At 44.7% G+C, this 19,276-nt stretch overlaps 1 protein-coding gene across 1 annotated transcript in view; it reads right to left on the bottom strand.

The window, feature by feature from the left end:
* Positions 1-19,276, bottom strand: part of NCAPH2 (non-SMC condensin II complex subunit H2) — a 177,826-nt gene that overhangs the window by 26,864 nt on the left and 131,686 nt on the right. Inside the window, exon 18 of the mRNA XM_069229446.1 lies at positions 3,191-3,240. Within this exon, the coding sequence (XP_069085547.1) occupies positions 3,191-3,240 (50 nt within the window). The remainder of the gene's footprint in view (positions 1-3,190; positions 3,241-19,276) is intronic.

Raw genomic sequence — 19,276 nt, 5'->3', positions numbered from 1 at the left:
AGCACTAGGTTTTGGGAGGTAGTATAGGATAAGTTACATACCTTTAATCCTAGTTCTCTTCCAGGGAATCCTCATCAATAGTCATAAGCATTGAATATTTCCACCCACATGCGGGGACCCCAGAGCACATATTAAATAAAAAAATAAAAAATATATACACACACACACACACACACACACACACACACACAGCATAAAATATACGTAGTACTTTAAAAGCTATATAGATGCATATATTTACATATATCTATACAGACTATATTAAAGGCTAAAAATGCCCAATTTACATTGTTTTCCTTTGATAAACCTCTTACCAGACTCATTTCAGTAAATAAGAAAAAGAGAGCATACTTTGCAAAACACATCCTTTATTAAAAGAAAAAGGGAATACAAAGGCATTTCAGCCAATAGGCTGCATTAAAGGCATATCAAGAGAATACTGGCACTGTGCCTTTAAGACCTCCTGTATCCCATCAGCCCCAAAGGTAACAGTTAGGTCAGTTCTTTTTTCAGGCTCCTTCACTGAGATCCTTGAGCTCTCTCAGTTTTTGACTTTCAGTCAAAAATTACTTTACAAAAATAAGTTTTCTCTGCTTCACTCGATGTCTTTTTCCATCTAGAGTGGGCAACAATCATTTTCTGACAGGAATAAAAAAAAAAATCCTGTCAAAAATGCCCTCTCTTTTTTCCAAGTGCCCTGCCTATGGCAAAAAGAAGGCACAGACTGATCCCCACTCAGTCTGCATAGTATGTCTACCTGGTACTGATCTGAGTCTTGCCATCATCGCCAAAACTCTAAAAGATAGAAAGAAAATACGTCTACAGGGACTTCAAAAGAGAAAAAGGAGGATCTCTTCCATTGTCCTTCAAGAAAACTACCTCTCATCACAAGGCTTTTCCCCAGAGCCAGATAACCTGACAAGCAAAAATAAAGGAGAAAAAGATCAAAATTCAGAGGTAGGAGAATACCCATTTGTTCCCTGTCGACGTCTGGATCAACGTCAAAGGTACCCTCAAACACGAGGCACCCTTCGCCTGCAGGCATTGAGAGAGACTTCACCCAGCAGGTCTTCATCAATGGTGAAACGCTTTCACATGCTGTGGAAGCCTGCGTTGTCTAGGGACGTTCAATCTTCATCTCACTGTTACTCGACATCAACACAGAAGTCTCCGTAAACCCCAAGTCACCACTAGTCGACGTCGAGGCAGGACAAGACTCCAACAGGGTCTCCTCGCCTCTCGTCGTCAAGATGCACCTCACAGAGTCAACCTCAGTTGATGGCAACCAGACGTCGTGGCACACATCTCAGTCGGCGGCAACCAGTGTCGTTCAACATTGAGATACACTTCTCCTTTGGCTGCAACCAGGCGCCAACAGATGTCAACAGACGTCAAGACATACGCCTACTGGACAGTCTTCGCCAACAGCACCAAGACGCCGTTCAACGTCGAGGCCTCATGCACCACCTCAACATCATGAACTATCCACAAGGTCAATGTCGACAACAGCTCCTCGTCCCTCAGTGTCAAGGCAGGATTCGCCAATAGACAGGCCTACGGTGCATCTTTCTTCTAGATGACCTTCAGCTGCGTCTTCGGGGGCTTCCTCACACTGTTCTGCAGGACCAAGATCTTTCCGTCAGTCAGAGGCTCCTCAGACACCACAAACACTAGAAAGTGCTCGTGAGTGGTCTGTCCCATAGAGTCAGGACTCACAATATTAAAGGACATGCTCTCCTTCAAGGCCTCCCCCATGGACTCTGTTTCCAAGACCGACTCTGTGAAACAAAACAACTCTAGTCCACTTAGCAGAGATTTGCTCTACGAGGTCCTCAGCAAAATCCAGGGTACACAGAAAGCCCATTCCTCAGCAAAGAACTAGGTCACGCACAAGGAGCGGTTATTGACCCAAGACCAGAAGAAGAGCCTCTACGTCTTCCCATAGATCTGGGAGGTCTTGATCACGCCACCACTCATGTGGATCCCCTAATGTGGTCTACTTCCACAAGATCATCAAAGGATTACTCACCAATATTTAAGGACACTCCACCAATGAGAGTATCCCCAGTAGTTGACCTAAATATGTTTAATGAGGTTGTTGGTTAGAGGAGCTCCTAGGCTGAACATTGAAATTCCAGCGTCTGCTACAACCTCATCGGTCATTTTCAAGACATTACATCAGGTGTCTTCCTTGAGAATTTGGGGGTATCACAAAGTAGATGCACTCCAACGCATGGAAAATGGTTTCACCCCTAGACTGCTGGCTATCCCCAAAAATGTATCTGCCATGGGGAACTGGGTTTATCCTATGTGTGGGGGGGTCAGAGCAACATAGCACCACTCCTACTATGAATAAAATGTTGGCAGAACCTGGTGGTGGCATTGGTAAGGACATGTATTATTGACTGCTTATAGCTAGATAAGACTAGGATGGTACCCTGGTTTTCATATTTAAGAAGAACCTTTCACAAATTGGACCTAATGTAAATGTTTACTAATCCATAAAAGCCCAGCAAAGGGTAGTGACAAATGAATTTTAGGTATCTGTAATTATTAATATATAAAATAAGAAATTCCCTGAAGAACTGAAAACATAAAGAAAGTATAATAAAGTGCTGATTAACTCCCCATGTGGCTGGCTGTCCATCTCCACCTGAAAAACTTTTTTAATCCGAGCACTCGACGGCACAGCACGCAGATCTATACAGATGGATGCAGAAGAGTGTAGCGCTGTGAGCCTTGCAGGGTCCACGCGGCGAGCCCACATTCACCAAGCCAGGGTTTAAAAGCAACACAAACGAGACACTCCCAGAGCCGGTGTAGAACACGGCAGGGGGAACACACCACGGTGGCAGCAGTGTGCCAGCATTTCTTAGAGAATACAGGGCCCATCACAAGACTGAAAAAGACCATCAGATACAACAATACAGTGAAAACAGATACCGAAGTGGCATCATGTACAGCACGGTCTGACAGTGCACACAGGCTGTCCAAGCATGCAGCTCAGCTAACACATTGTCAGCAAACTCATTCATAGCAGCTTCATTTTGGTACTTTGGAGCTGAATAAAGAGACTGTGATAAGTCATATCACTTTTATTTCACTTAAAAATATTTACCCGCTGGCCATCACCGTACAGTGAGGCAGAAGCACAACTCTGCAGTTAGGATAGAGTCAGATTCACACTTACCACGTTCCTCCTCACTAGCTCTTCGTAGCTCAGAGGGATCTCACCTACATCTGGAAACAAAGGCAAGATATAGAATTTAAAGTGGCAACTGGAGGCACACTAAAAACCTGCAATGCTGTGTACAGAAACAGATGAGTTTATGTATGTGCCTATTCAAAGGGATTCAAAACTTTTCATTTACTAAACAGATGCTCACATTAATTAGCCAGGTGCCTTTTACACTTAAATGCTGGGACACCAGAACAGGAAAGGAGGACGAGCGAGACGCAGGAGAAGGCGGCGAGGGCAAATGGTAAGCTTTTTTAAAGTTTTTTTTTTTAACTTATCTCCTTCCCCGCCCTGATATCTGCGGCTGAAGGGGTTCCTTTCATAAAGGTGGTGGGTGGATTAACAGTGAGCGTGTGACTGGTGAAAAACATAGTTAGCACCTTACCATTAAGACTTAAAGACTACAATAACTGATTCTACCAAGAGATATGAAGGAGAGCAGAGAATAGAAGTGTAATTAGGTTTCAGCACGTGATAAGGGTCACAAGCTAACCGCTCTCCCACCATCTAATGTTGGGTTTGGAAACTTATTTTTCATTGAAATATTTTTTTCGGCTTTAGGTGTGCATCAAGGACGCATGACCTTAAAATCCGAATCCCACAATACAAAGACACAAACCAATTGTGCTCTTAGTCCATAAAACTAAATTCCTAATCCTTGTGGAAAGACGTTCAGGTATACTAATGACAATATGGAAACAGTTGCTGGTGAAAAGTACAAGTTGCGCTCAGTACCCGCTCTTGTGTTCCTTCAACACCTTTTATTCAGACTGATCAGGTGCGCTCCTTCCAGAGAGGAAAGAAAGCCATATTTGCACAGCACAACAAAATAACAAATTGGAAGTCCGGGTGCATGCATGACTCTTGCATCCAGGTCCAAACCCAACACACCTTCCAGTTTCACTGAGGTCATTTGTTTCCTCTTGGTCTGCTACAAAGTGCACAGGTTTCAAGTAGACCATCTAAAGCAGTAGTCCTTAATTTGTGGTCTCTAGAAAATATCACCTCTAAACATTATTTTCTGTCAATAATCCAATCATAAGCATGACAGCATAAAGGTGGTTCATTCTACGAGGGTAAAAGTTTCAGCAAGTAACAGTAATACTTTAATTCTCATGTATTGCCTCTCCAATGTACTTGACATGTGCATCAAAAAAAGATGATCAATAAAGATTTGTTCAAGAAATAGTAAGTATTTTTTAAAAAGTTTTTATTCAGAATCTAATTTGGTTGAAGGCAGAACATGTATGAATTTAATTTGCAGTCAATGCTTGCACTCAAACGTACTCCTATCTGGACAATCAGTTTCTGTCTTAAGAACACTTCTGCGTATCTTATGGTTTTCTAGAAAAACATATGCATCTGCACACTAGAGAGCCAGTGTTATAACCACTCAACAGCCTGTGCATGTATCCACAAAAAGACTGTCAAAAAGGCCCTTCCAGGCTGCAAATTATTCCATCCACTGTTTTACATGGGTAGGCACTTACAGACTCCAAGGACCTATACGATTTGTATTGGGAAAAGGGGTGTGCCTGTACTTTCCAGCCATGGGCAGCATGTTCTCGGTCATAATGAGCACCGGGCCTGCTAGCTTTTATGTAGTTACTGTTTGTGATCTTTTGACTCAAATAACATGCAGGACCCTGTGCAATGTACCCCTGCTAGTAAGTGGTTAATTGTTCGCAAACTGAGAGAAGTAAAGGTGAGCTTCCCCGGGGAAGTGGGTGGGTCGCATGTGGATCTATGAAAGATTCCAATACTGGACAACTACAGTTACATATTTATACACACATATACATACACACACACTTTTTTTCACTACCCAGGTGAGTATCTGGGATACAAAATATGGGAACACATCTTTATATGAAAGTAGTATATATAAGAGAACACAGTAAACTGTAAACAACGTGCGGAAGTAGTAAGGATGGTGGGAAGGAAAAAGGGTGACTCACCTTTACTGAAAAAGATGTCTGAGGACTGCTTGGCCCATTGCAATGTCACTCTTCGGGGTTGAGTTCAGACGGTAATGCTGTGCAAAGGTGTGGGTACTGTTTCAGGTGGATGCTCTGCAAATGTCCAGGAGGAATACTCCCGCAAACAGAGCTGTGGATGTTGATACCGATCTTGTGGAGTGGGCATGCGTCAAAGTCTGTAGAGCCTTTTCTGCTGTTTGATGGCAATATTTTATGGCTGCAGCTATCCATCTGGCTATGCTTTGTTTGAAAAGCGGTTGCCCTTTCTGTGGTGTGCTAGAAGCTGCAAATAGCTGGTTAGACTTGTGGGAGGATTATGCTCGGTCTATGTAGAACTTGATGCATTGCTTGATGTCCAAAGAATGAAGAGCTCTCTCAGCCGGTGTTGAAGTCTTTGGAAAAAAACTTTTCAAGATAATCGGTTCATTAAGACAGAAGTCCGAAGGAACCCTAGGAATAAACTTCGGGTTTGTACGAAGAATTACTCTGTCACTGACACGTCTGGCTGATGTTAAAGGCACCAAAAGAGCCATCTTCCAAGAGAGATACTTTAGTTCTGTTTTATGAATAGGCTCAAAAGGATGTTTCATGATCTGTGACAATTTTGTGTTCAGCTGCCACGCTGGAGGCTGGGGGTCTGTAGGAAGGGAAAGTCCTAAACAGACCTTTGAGAAACTGTTTAGTCTGGAAGACCATAAAGGAGGAGACGTGGGTGATCATCTAAACCGGGATATAGGAGCCAGATGCACTCTTATGGAGGCATGAGTCAATCCTGAGCGTGCCAGACGTCAAAGGTATAGCAAAAGCTGTTCCGGTGACGAAGTCAAGGGGTGTATGCGTTCCTTCTGGCACCATGAGCAAAATCTTTTCCATTTGTGAAAATATGTGTAGATAGTACTATCTGCCCTTGCTTTGGAAAGTATTTCTCTTCTACATTCAGGTGTGATGTTCAGATGGTCAAATTTTTTGTATTTAGGAGCCAGGCCGATAAGTGGAGGGAGTGGGTATCCAGGTGCAGGACCTGGCCGTTGCTCATTGTCAGTAGATGAGAAGACACTGTCAGCAAGATGTGCAGTTTCTCTGAGAGTAGGAGAAGGTCTTTAAACCAATGTTGGCAAGGCCACCTTGGGGCTATCAAAATTATCTTGCAAGGCTCCAACTTCATTTTTGTCATCAATCTCGGAATCAGGGGAATGGGAGGAAAGGCTTGGGCAAAGATTCTGTACCATGCCATCAAAAACGCATTCCCCCAAGATCCCGGATGGGGATGCCAGCTTGCAAAGAATCGACATTTGGTGTTATGAGGATTTGCAAATAGGTCTGGGTTTCCCCACTGTGAGAATATCCAATCTGTTGTGCCCTAATTGAGTTCCCATTCGTGGCATGAGGATCTTAGTTTTCTTAGGGTATCCGCTATTTTGTTTCCCTGGGATGTGTTCTGCTCTTAGTTGAACCCAGTTTGCGATGGACCATTACCGGATTTATTTATTTTTTTCTCTCTCCCTCCCTCTTTCCCTCCCTCTCTCTCTCTCTCTCTCTCTCTCTCTCCCTCCCTCCCTCTCTCCCACCCCGGTAAAAAAAAATACTTTTTGCTGAACCACCTTTGCCAGTGACACCAGCTCTTCTTATCTTGTCATTCTAGTGTTGGGCAAGCTCTGTTGTTTATAGTGTCCAGGGTTGCTCCTAGAAAGGTTATGTTTGTCAAGGCCTGTTGGTTTGATTTCTTCCAGTTCAGGTATGAGGCCTATGTTGTTGAACAAATCATTGCAGGCCTTGGTTGATTGTACTGCTGACTGTTTGAAGTCGCCTTTATCAGCCAATCGTCCAAATACAGGAACACCTGATGTTTTTGTTTCTGAAGAAAAGATGCTACCAGTGCCAGGCATTTTGTGAATATTCTTGGGGCTGATTTCAGACCGAAAGCAAGGACTTTGAATTGAAAGTGGCTCCTAGCTACTGAAAACCTCAGGAATCTTGTCTAAGGTTGCCATATAATCTTCTTTGTTCAGCCGCAGGAGAATATCTTGCAACATGATCATGCAGAACAATTGCTTTTTAGATATTTGTTGAGGTCCCCGAGATCGAGAATGTGCCTTCATTCCTTTTTGTTCTTGCGAATATGAAAGAAACGGGAACAGAACACCTTTTCTTGCTGCATAAGAGGGACTCTTTCTATCACTCCCTTTTGTAACATGGTGTTGACTTCCATTTTGAGTAGATGAAGGTGTTTGGGAACCGAAACAAGTGGTAGGTTTAATGGTGGGGACTGAGTGAACTCTAGTGTAAGTACAAATTGTGCAAGGTGAGGACCTACCGGCCCAATGTTATTTCTTGCCATTTTTCAATAAATTGGGATATCCCTTCCTCCTATTTTCCATGGTGGGGGATGAGAGCAGTCTGTAGCGGGGCCTGTAGCAGGTCATTAGCAATGACCTGATAATTTTTCTTGACATATTGACCGCCCTAGAGGTGTGGGTCTGTTATACGCTGCTTGTGGTGGAGGTCTTTGTATTGGTTCCAAAACTGTTGAGAGGAGGAGGGGTAGGAGGGATACCTAAATTGTTGAAAGCCTCCTCTATATGAGGGGATCCCCTTTCCTCTGGCCCCTCGAAAGGGCAGTTTCTTAAACTGTAGCGTGCCCAACGTTCTGGCCGTATCTGTGTCTACTTTTATCGATTGAAAATCCTCTTCTACATGTTTTTCAAAAAGAGCCTCTACGTCAAAGGGAAGATCAAGAATTGTATTCTGTACTTCAGGTCTAGACAAAGTAGCTTTAAGCCAGCCCTGTCTCCTGAGTACAGCAGATCCTGCCAATAATCTAAAGGACGTTGTTGCAATGTCCACAGTCCAGTCAATCACCTCTGCTTAAGTGCACTCACCTTCCTGTAGAATCTTTTTTGACTCTGCCTTGGTGTCTTCTGGGAGTTGCCTAATGTATGGGGCAATGTCAGCCCATAACTGTCTATCGTACCTGCCCAAAACAGCTAGAGAATTTGCTGCTCTAACTCTTAAAGACGATATCAAAGAAAACCTCTTTCTGATGTTATCAAGGCGCATTTCCTCCTTGTCTGGAGGTGCCGAGATTGGTGTGGATGGGTTTTTAGATCTTCTTTAGGCCACTTGTGCGATTACGGACTCAGGTTTTGAGTGACCCACAAGATGAGCCTAGGCATCATCCAGAGCCTTGTATTTTTTTTTTAATCTATGCACGGAAGAACTGCTATCACAGAGGCTGGAGTGCCCATTACGTTTCACTCTCTTTCCAATATATAGTTTACTGTAGGCATAGATATCACACTATTCTGGAAAGGTTCCTTAAAATCGTATAAGAAACAGTTTGTCTGTTTAGTCGGCATAGGGAGCGCCAACCTTTTATCTGCCCTTTCCAGCAGGCTGTGAAAACCACCAATGTCCTCGGGTGGCGAGTCCACTGGTGTAGGTAATGGAGAACCAGGCGTAAGTATGAGATATTCATCCCATTCAGTATTGGTTTCCCATAATTCTCCTTCCTCCCTATCTTTGCTTAATGTGTCTGGGTCATGCAGAAGGGGTGTGCGTCTAACTGAAGTTGGTAGTGATACCGGTCTCTGTGCTGGCATAGATAGAGGAGCTGCTGGAGCCATGGGAAGAGCAGCTGTTTGTGCAGGGGGTGCCTCCTTTGGAAAACACGTTCTGTAATCTGAAAGCATAATTTGAAGATCAGCAGTAAGGGACTCAGGCAAGCAAACCATTTGATCTTGGTATGGTTGTTGGTATTGTTCATGTGAGGAGTAGTACTCCTGTTGCTCATATTCCCCCTCATATTCATCATCGCCCAGGCACTTAACATGCAATTCTGAGGGACTGAGCGCAATACCAAAGAGTCCCTTTTCCTCAGAGTCCTCGTCACCAAAAAGATGAGCTGGAACAAGCGGTGTAATATTGCTGGAAGAGGTGTGCTCTGGAGCTAGTGGTTTCCTTTTTTGCTCAGAAAGTAAACCTGTCACAGACGGTGTTGACGACAGGGCAGTCGACAAGGTAGTTGACGGATGAGTTAGGTTTGTTTTTACTGTCGCTGGCATTGGTAGTGTGATCATTGGAACCCCCCGCTTACCTATTAGCAGGATTACGGTCATTGTAGTAACCTGGTTGAAATGAGTATGTTAGTGCACAATGCATAGGCTGCCGGAGCCTCAGTCTACTTAACCTAAGATATACGGTAATCCTTGACAATGTAGACATACTTTGGTTAGCAAGACAATATCAAGTAAACAATCACAGGTATTGCAGTACCTTCATGTGAACAAATGTATGGCCATAATGTATTCAGTACTTGATAAGTGTCCCCAGACCTCACCATGTGCAGTCCTGCACAGCAGAAAGAGGCACAGGTGGCACGTAACTGCCACATGGGTAAAGGTACAGTAACCTGCAGGAGCTAGGTCGGGATGCTCTGATGTTCAGGGTGGAGGGGGGAGGGGTGGGGATGGGGGGGGGGTGGGTTTTAGAACCTCCCTTCGTATCCCCGGGCCGCCCGTGTTCTGGGAATCCAAAAGGCAGCTGCCCATGGGCGCGCAGCACAACTGCTGCAAGGACAGGCTATCAGGAGGTGGGATTCCTTCCTGAGCTAGATAGGGAGGTATGCTGCTGGGGAAATCCTTGGGGGTGGGTCATGAGGTGCAGCGGCTTACTTTAAAGCAGCCACAGCCCCCACTTCTGTCAGCTAATAGCAGCCGCACTCTGTTGACTGCTCTCTGGGATGTGGGGTCGGTGGTGCCGTCATCATCGGAGATTTCCTAGTTGCTCCAGCAACAGAACCACAGGTCGGGCAGGGCTTCCTCTCATCAGTCCGAGGTGCCGCTCTCAGTCAGTTAGACACAACAAGGCAAGGTTCCAGCATAGGAGAAGGTGTGGGCCCAAGTCACGGGCAGTGCTGGGTGCCGTGCTAGATCACAAGGATTGCATGCACTTCAGCTCCGCCCCAACAAAGTGCTCAACACGCGCCGAGGTTCAGAAAGTTAACTAGCGCTCCACACAAACTGAAGAATGAACGCTTGCCACAGGTTTCTTTTGTAAAGACCAATGTGGTCAACCTCAGAATCCCACTGGCACAGGAACTCTGAACGAGCAGGGGTCCTCCAGCCAGCCCCTGGAGAACACTTGTAATTGGGCAAAGCGGGCAGGCCAGCACACAAGGGCATAATGTTGGTTCCTCCTTGCAGTCCCACAGGGTTTGGTGACCCCTAGTCACAGAATAGCTGGCAGCAGGACAACAAATCGAAGAGCAGTCCAGATGTGTACTTCTGCAGCTCAGCAGTCCATCTGGCAGAGGTTCAGTCACAGTTCCAAAAGTGCTAAAAAAAAAAAATCAGAGGGCAAGAGCCCTTCTACTCCTACTCAAAAATGCCTTTGTTCAGGGAGTAACTTCAAAGCGATAATTTCAAATTACACCACCCTTTCAACCCAGCCCTGTCTCCAGACATCGGTGGGGAGTAATCAATCCATTGTGTGAGGGCAGGACACAGCCTATTGACATGTAAGGTGTGGATGACCCTCCCTTTCCCCAGCCCTGATTGACTATCAGTATGCGGTTGACTATTCTGTTAGACCCAGGCCTTCCTCTGTTATGGCTGACTGGAAAGTATTCACCAAGTAGAGCCGTCACTCTACTCCAGATGTGGACTGGACTAGAGTTATAAGCACAGAGAAATGTCCACTTTCTAAAAGTGTCATTTCTAAAATATTAATAAAGAATCCACTTTCACCAGTAACCAGGATTTCTCACTAACATTACAAACACAGTAAACATGCCTATGCTACTCCTTATAGATTACAAATTACCACTTTGTTATATATAATGGGATTTCCAATGCAAACCTATGAGAGGAAATGCACCCACAGCAATAAAAAAAAAAAAAAAAATAGGCCATTTGTCACTACTAGGACATGTAGCACATAAAAACATATGCCCTACCTTACACACACACACAGCACCCTGTCTATAGGGCTATCTAGGTCCTACCTTGGTGGTGACTTAGGTGTCGTACAACAGGATCATTGACTGTCCATCCTTGGGTTCAGAGGAAGAGGTAATGGAACACGTGTTCTATTACCTCTTCCTCTGAACCCAAGGATGGACAGTCAATGTTCCTGATGAGGTAGGAATGTTTTCTTGATCACCTGAAGTGTTTATTCCATCACGCTGCTATGTACCCATGAAGCTTGAAATTCTGGCTGAAATGGGGTTCTAGCGAGATATGTCACCTTAAAATAATATTTCTTTTTTTTTTTTTTTTTTCCTCTCTCTCTCTCTCTCTCTCTCTCTTTCTCTCACACACACAACTGCCATTTTATATTGTGGTAGATGTCTACTTGCCCTCATTCTGACTAGTTTGGCCTTCTATATATACATTTCTAAATGTGTTTAGGTTGAATGGCTAAATTCTGATCAAATTGCATATTGTCTCAATCTCAAAAGGACTATCCATTCTAATTAGTGCCTTCTTAATCAATTTCAGCAAAGATGAGCAGTTCCAGAATAAGTTCTCTTGTTAATGCTTCCTGGTGGCATTTGATCAAAAGGCTTACTTCTCAGCCCTTCATAGAAAGGTCTGCTCCACATATCACAAGCAATCCCCTCTGCTTTGTCCTCCTGACGATTATTTTGAGATGTTCTGCCTTGGGCAAGGCTTCTGCCCTAATCCTACCACAGTTACTTGCCAGGCTGCAGATGAACCACCTACCTTGCCACAGTCAGAAGGGGTACTAAATGCTTCCACTGTTATCAATTTGTGACACTGCTCCCCACTTGTTACTTCTCAAAAATCGCTTCTTTCATATGCACTACCACTCTCTGTTCCCACCTTCCCCAGAACACTCAACCAATAACCAAATATCTCTTTGCCATTGTCACTGCCAAAAAATAGGCTAATTTCACTAAAGCAAAAATGAGCTTGCAGAAATTACAATTTGTTATTTGCATCACTTAACGTTGACCATGTAACACACACCAATAACTCCATAAAGTATAATCCAAACAAACTAATTCAAAGACACTGCAAAGTCAGACCCCAGCCTGCAACACCACATGAAAAGCAAACACTGCCTACATGCTCCATAATGCCAAGTCAGTCAGTGTTTGCAATGCAGTCACTGATAGCTTAATTACCTCATACAAATTAGGTTTCCTTCATCATGGAAACCTGTATAACTTCACATTCTCTAGTTCTGCAAGGCTATTCAATCATCTGAGAAAACAGAAGGTGAATTATTAATAGTTTACAAAGACTCAGATTCTAAACACACACTGTGCCATCATCTCCACCTTTGAATAGAACAATTCTCTTGCCTTGCCCCTTCTGTTAAGGTCCATTTCCGCACTACATACCATCCACCCAAGTATTGACCAATTAACAGATTACTTTTTTCTAGGCCTATTTTGCTTGACAGCATGTTGAGTTATTTCAACACGGATTGTGGCAATCTCAAGTGGAGATTCTTCACTGCCACTGAGAACCTAGAAAACCTACACAATCTTGTTCAGCATTTCTCTCCTACTCACAACAAAGAGAGCACAATGGAAATCATCTCTGTAGAATCAGAGTTGGATGCATGTTCATCTCTCATCGACATTAACTGTTCAAATCACTTTCCTATATCAATTCTGGTTTAGGCCCACACCACAGTAGCTTCCTGTGCTTATTAAAAGCAGGAATCAAGGTTATTCCAAGCGAAAGGGTGACGCCTTGAGCTCTCTAGGAAATCCTCCTTCCCAGATTCAATGGTATCAACCTTTTGATGGATAAAGTCAACTTTCTATTGGACTATAATAGTACTGTCCTTGCAACGGCAGATTCTCTTGGGTCACTCCAAGAAAAACAGCAATGAAGAAAAACAAGTTAGCCCTAGTTCACAGTGGCCCTCCACAATAAAACAAGGGAACTCTTTAAAATAGAATCTGCTTGGCTTTTTTCTAAATTACCTATCCTACTGACCAAGCTAAAATCAACTCTTATAAGACGTGACTATAAACATGCTTACAGATCAAACTGCTGCTTCACCCAACCCAGAAATAATTTTTATTACGGCCAATACAACATGTCCCTCCCACCCCCACTATCACCAAATGCAACTGGTTCCTTCACCATTTCACAGAGTTAATTCCTTAAGCAGCAAAATTACACACAATGTCAATCTCAATGCTGCCCCAGTAACAAAACTGACAATGCCCCCATCAGTAGAGAAAAACTTCCAGAAACAGTAAAACATCTAAAATCTTACAGCTACTATTTGTACATTCTCTTACCCAAATATGTGAAACAATTTCACCTCTATTAACGAATACTGTCTTCCTGATCGAAGTGTCACTCTACCAAGGTCAGCTAAGGACTAGCTGAATTGTACTCCAAAATGATTCCCAAATCCAAGCTCATCTACAGCCTGCTGTGGCTATGGAAACTGTCTCTTTTTTACATGGTTACCAATCAAATTTTGCCTGGCACCTGATGTAATTTCGAATGAAAATGCACTGCATTCAAGTTAACCAGGTCCCCAGTGTCAAATCTCTTTCCCTAAATTGTACACTTCTTTCCCCACCTGGCAAATCCTTTAGTATCCTCTGTAAGCCCCTAGTAAATGGTACCCCTGTTACCTAGGGTCTAGGGTACTAAAGAGGGTCGCCTAAGGGCTGCAGCATGAAGTGTACCACCCAAAGAGACCCATTACCAAGCACATGACAGGCTGCCATTGCGTGCTTTGGTGCAGACCAAGTGAAAACACAACATTTCACACAGCCTGTGTGCCAGGTCCCCTAACACTGGATGCAATATATGTAAGTAACCCCGCCAGCAGACCTCACAGCCCTAAGGCAGGGTGAATTATACTACATGTGACAGCATATGTGCACAAGCAGATATGACACTTCTATGTCTGTGTCGATTCGCAGACACAGTAAGTGAACAGAGAAGCCATTTTAAATGCATGTGGTGGACAATGGTCAATATAAGTTCACCAGCTACGAGAGCTTCACTGAAGATGGGGATGTTCGGTATTAAACATCTCGTACTGGTGAACCCACACTGATGCCAGTGTTGGATTTACCAATACATGCACCCAGGGGGTACCTTAGAGGTGCCCTCTCTCTTCTGCTCGTTGACCAGTTTCTGCCAGCCTGCCACACAAGACATCGTTCTGAACCCCTAGGGGGAGAGCCTTTTGCACTCTGAAGGCTCAGAACAAAAGCCTGTCTGGGAAGAGGGTGTACCACCCCTTCCCACAGGATGACCTGCTGATTAGCCTTCGTAAGGCACAAAGCCTTAAACGGCTGCTGACTTTGAAATGCAAATCTGGCTCCCCTCACAGGAGAAGCAGCCCCGCCCAGAGCCCTTGTGGCACCTGGCCTGTTGGGGAAAATTAGCTAGTCAGGTAGGCATGCCACCCTCCAGGCTAGTACCACCCACCAGGGCTATATCCACTTCCTACAGGAAGGTGTCATAAAGGGGTGTTGTGACCCCAAAGGTCTGTAGGCCATTGCCTACTATCCTACACACCCCTAACGGCCCTAAATTCAGAATTTAGATGAGCCCTTGGCACCAGAGAAGCAGATCCCTGCTGACCTGCAGAAAAAAGACACTCCAAAGATGTAAAAGACAAGAACTGAAGATCCAGGACAAACTCTCACCAACCCTGCAAGGCTGCCTGTGGACTATGACAATTGTGAGAAAGATGCATCGTTCCCCAGCCGCTGAAACTGGTGATGGACACCTGACGGTCCAAGAGGACTGCAGAACTCAGGAATTGCACAGTGTCCACTTTTTAAAGTGGAAATAATTCCTATTTAAAAATATACTTACCTGTACAATTTTTCTCTGATGCCTAAATATAAACAAAGATATCTGCCATTTTTATAAAATGGTGTGAATCTCCTTGAGTTGTGTGTCATTTATTGACTATTGTGGGTCTGTGAGGATGTATTGCACTCCTCTGTGTTAAGCCTAAGGCTGCTCAACCACACTACCCCTAAATAGAGCACTTTGGGATTGCATAGAAAGCCCTGTCCACTCACTGGGAACCCATGGACCCTTTACACGGAATTCTCATACCACATAAAGGGCCAGCTTCCTACACTGGTGATGCAGCAGTTGGGATAAAAGACTTGTCATCTACTATACCACTTGGTTGAAAAGTGATTCCACAGAGGAATCCAAAAATTGTCTTTAGGCAAATATTGTTTTCCAATCTTCACACCTTTTTTCTAAATAGTTTTAAAATAGATAAAGGACCTTAGTTAAGTCCCTTTCCAAAATGGTTTAAAGTTAGGTTCTTTTATAAAAGTACTTAGCATTTTTTTTGTAAGTCCTTTAATATGTTCTCAACTACTTTAAACATCACGTCTGAGAAAGGGACATCCCAGGAACTCAACCTGGCACCCTATCATCACCTTAAGGTACACAATCACAAGGAGCTCTTTATAGCATGGAAAATTGCCACAGGGCTTAAACCCACAAAAGCCAATCTGCAGCAGTTGGTGGCAGAGAATGATAAGTTCTTGGCAAACAGAAATTCCCCTACTAGGGAAGAGGAGGAAAATGCAGAGGTGGATGAGGCCGACGATGACTCCATCTCTACCCCCTCAGACAATAACTCCACTGAGAACACTACTAGTAGTGTATCAGAAGATTTAGATACTGAAGATGCAGATCTTCAGATCTAGCCAAGAGGGTAGACTTAGAGGCTAAACTCCCAGCTATAGAAAAAGAAAGAGCTGAGACAGCCCTAGGACCCAACTCTGTTGGCGGCAAACCTATAACTAGGGAGGAAACCTGTGACCCTAAAATCCCCCAGAGAATTGTCCCAAAACACTCAGAAGATGATGATATTACCGAGTGTTTCACAGCCCTTGGGAGAGCCTGTAGAGCCAGGAAGGTCAGCCAGAAGTATTGGACCTCTCTCCTTTGGGAACTGTTCTCTGGTAAATGCAGGGATAGACACCCAACATTGAATGAAGCAGATGATGAGTCCTATGAACTGATGAAGGATACCCTGATTTAGGGTTTTGGACTCACCAATGAAGAATACAGGATCAGGTACAGGGAGACTAAAAAAAACCAGAGTCAGACCAGGGTAGATTTTTCTGTGAAAACACTAGGTGGCTGGCTAAAAGGTAACAATATGCATGATTATGAAGGGCTTTACAATTCATTTATGTGACAGCATCTGTTGAGTAATTGTGTTTAAGAGAAGTTACATCAGTGACCTAGGGCCACTTTCTCCTCAGGAGTTGGGAAAGAAGGCAGGTCACTGGGTCAAAACAAGGGAGACCAAAACTACCACTGAAGTGGTGACCATAGGAAAGAGGCCAGAAAGCCTCCCAAGGGAAAGATGGTGACCAAACAAGGGATTAAAACAGTTTTTTAAAGGTTCCCCCAAAAGTTTCTCACGAGGGTAGGCCCCAAAGCTCTTCCCAATCTAAGGGTGGGTACAAAGGAAGAAATTGGGATTCCAAAAAGTCTTGGTGTCATAACTGCAAACCTTATGGACACTGAACTGGAGACCCTGCCTGTCTGCCACAAAAAGAATGCCTCTAGTGTACCTGCAGTAAATGCAGTGGTAAATCTCCAGATGGGATTCCAGGTGGGTCCTGATCATGTCAGTGAATACTCCGAGGCAACTCTAGTCTCAGAGGGTGGGGTGGATGTAGCTTTGCTGGCTGCCTGGTCCAGTAATCTGGAGAGATAGAGACAACAGCCACACCAATCAGTGGAGTTAGGGTTAAAGCCTTGAGAGACAGTGGTGCCAGTGTCACCATGGTGACTGAGCAACTGGTGTCCTCTGACTGGTGAGAAATATACAGTACTCTATGATGATAATCAGGCTAAGGAACATCCCATGGTGATGGTATCCTTAGAATGGGGAGGAGTTACTGGCCAAAAGAAGGTGATTATGGTATTTCCTGCAATCGCTGTGCAATGTGTGCTGGGCAATGATCTGGAGTCCTCAGCATGGATTGAGGTCAAAAGAAAGACCCATGCTGCTATGCTTGGTATACCTGAATAGGTGTGTGTACAAACAAGAGCACAATGCAAATCCAAGGGTGAAAAAGTAGAGTTGGAGTCTGGAATAATGGCCCAACCAACCAAGAGAAAAGGCAAAAAGTCTGAGAAACGAGCTTCAACCAGATGCCAGATCAGGTTCCCTCTCCTCAGGGAGACAGCCTCCTAATCCCTGAGGGAACTGAGGCGCAGAAACTTGGGCCTTACCAGGCAGAGCTCTTAGGCCCAGGGGGACCCTTCTAGGATATGTGCCAGGAGCAGAGGACCTCTCCTGCTCTTGAAGATCTGAGGCATCAAGCAGCTGATCAGGAAAAGGGAGATATCAATGGATCCCACAGGACCTATTGAGAGGAGGGAATCTTCACTGAGGCCAGAGACCCAAAACCTGGTACCACAAGGAAAGTGGTAGTGCCTCAGGAGGCTTAGACAGTTTCCCCTCACTTTGGACCATGATATCCCCCTACCTGGGCATCTTGGCCAGGCTAAAACTTGGAGTAGGTTAGTTAACCACTTCTACTGGCCAGGCATGTCCCAGTATGTGAAGGAGTTTTGTAACTCCTGTGCCACCTGTCAAGCAAGTGGCAAGACAGGCGGCCACCCAAAGGCCTCCTTAATTCCATTTCCTGTGGTTGGGGTGCCCTATCAGAGGGAAGAGATTGGCATTGTTGGTTCTCAAGACCCTCCAACAGCATCAGGAAACCGATTTATACTTGCTAAAGTGTATCATGCAACCAGGTATTCTGAGGCAATTGCCCTGAGGACTACTACTGTTCCTGCAGTAGCTAGGGCCCTCATTGATATCTTTACCAGAGTGGGCTTTCCAAATGAGGTGATGTCAGACAGAGGTACAAACCTCATGTCTGGCTACCTGAAACACATGTGGCCTGAGTGTGGTGTGACCTATAAGTTCACTAGCCCTTGTCACCCACAAACCAATAGCCTTGTTGAAAGACTCAACAAGACATTGAAAGGTATGACTGGTGGACTCCCTGACCTCAAAAGGAGATGGTACGTTTTACTTCCATGCCTGATTTTTGCTTAAAGAGAAGTGTAAAAGAAGGGAGAAGGTTTTTCCCCCCCTCTGAACTTCTGTTTGGGCATCCTGTCAGGGGACTACTTTGTCATGAGAAGGAGGGATGGGAGAGACCTCTCAAGAACCTAAACATGATATTGTAGACTATGTGCTTGGCCTTCTCCTTCGAATGGCTGAGTACATGGCAAAATCTTCCAAAAACCTCGAGGCCAGCCAACAGCTCCAGAAGCTCTGGTATGACCAAAAGGCTGCACTGGTGGAGTACGGCAGACGGTACACGTTTTGGGGCTGTGGCTACTAGGGTCCTCCAGGACAAATTGAGTAGACCATTTTCCCTCCTTTAAAGAAAAGGGGAAGTACCCTACCTGGTGGACTTTGGCTCTTGCAGGAACCCCAAAATAATTATCCATGTCAATCGCCTTAAACCCTATCACGACAGAGCTGAGAGGACCATGCTCATGGTCAGTGATGAAACAAGAAGCTGAGAGTAAACCGCTCCCTGATTTCCTCTCCAGCAACCCCAAAGATGGTCAGTGAGGGTGTCTGAAAAAAACACTCCTTCAACTTGCAGCAGTATGTTGAGCTCTTCTCTTTGACCCCTGGTCAGACTACCTGGTGTACACATGATGTGGAGAAGAGGCCCACTTGTGTCCCCGAACATCGCAAGACCTGAGCCCACTTGGTGGCTCACCCAAACAGGATGTCCAGTCCTAGCCTACAGCCTCTTTTCACAGTGACCGATCTCCATAGGAACGCAAAGGGCACGCAACGCTAATTTGCACTCTGCACCCAGCTGCCCCCAGACCGCTGAGGATGCTGCCTTGGACCTTGCTCACCACTCACCTTAACCCCAGGACATTGGTCTTTTAAGTCACTGTACTCCACCTGTTTGCACAACTTGTTTTTCTCCCATAGGTTGACTTTGCAGAAGACACTCCCTTTTTAAAGTAAAAAGAATTCCTATTTAAAAACGTTCTTACCTGAACGATTTTTCTCT

This window comes from Pleurodeles waltl, chromosome 4_1, assembly GCF_031143425.1.
Source record: "Pleurodeles waltl isolate 20211129_DDA chromosome 4_1, aPleWal1.hap1.20221129, whole genome shotgun sequence".
Classification (NCBI taxonomy): Eukaryota; Metazoa; Chordata; class Amphibia; order Caudata; family Salamandridae; genus Pleurodeles; species Pleurodeles waltl.
This window is presented reverse-complemented; position numbering and strand designations above follow the sequence as displayed.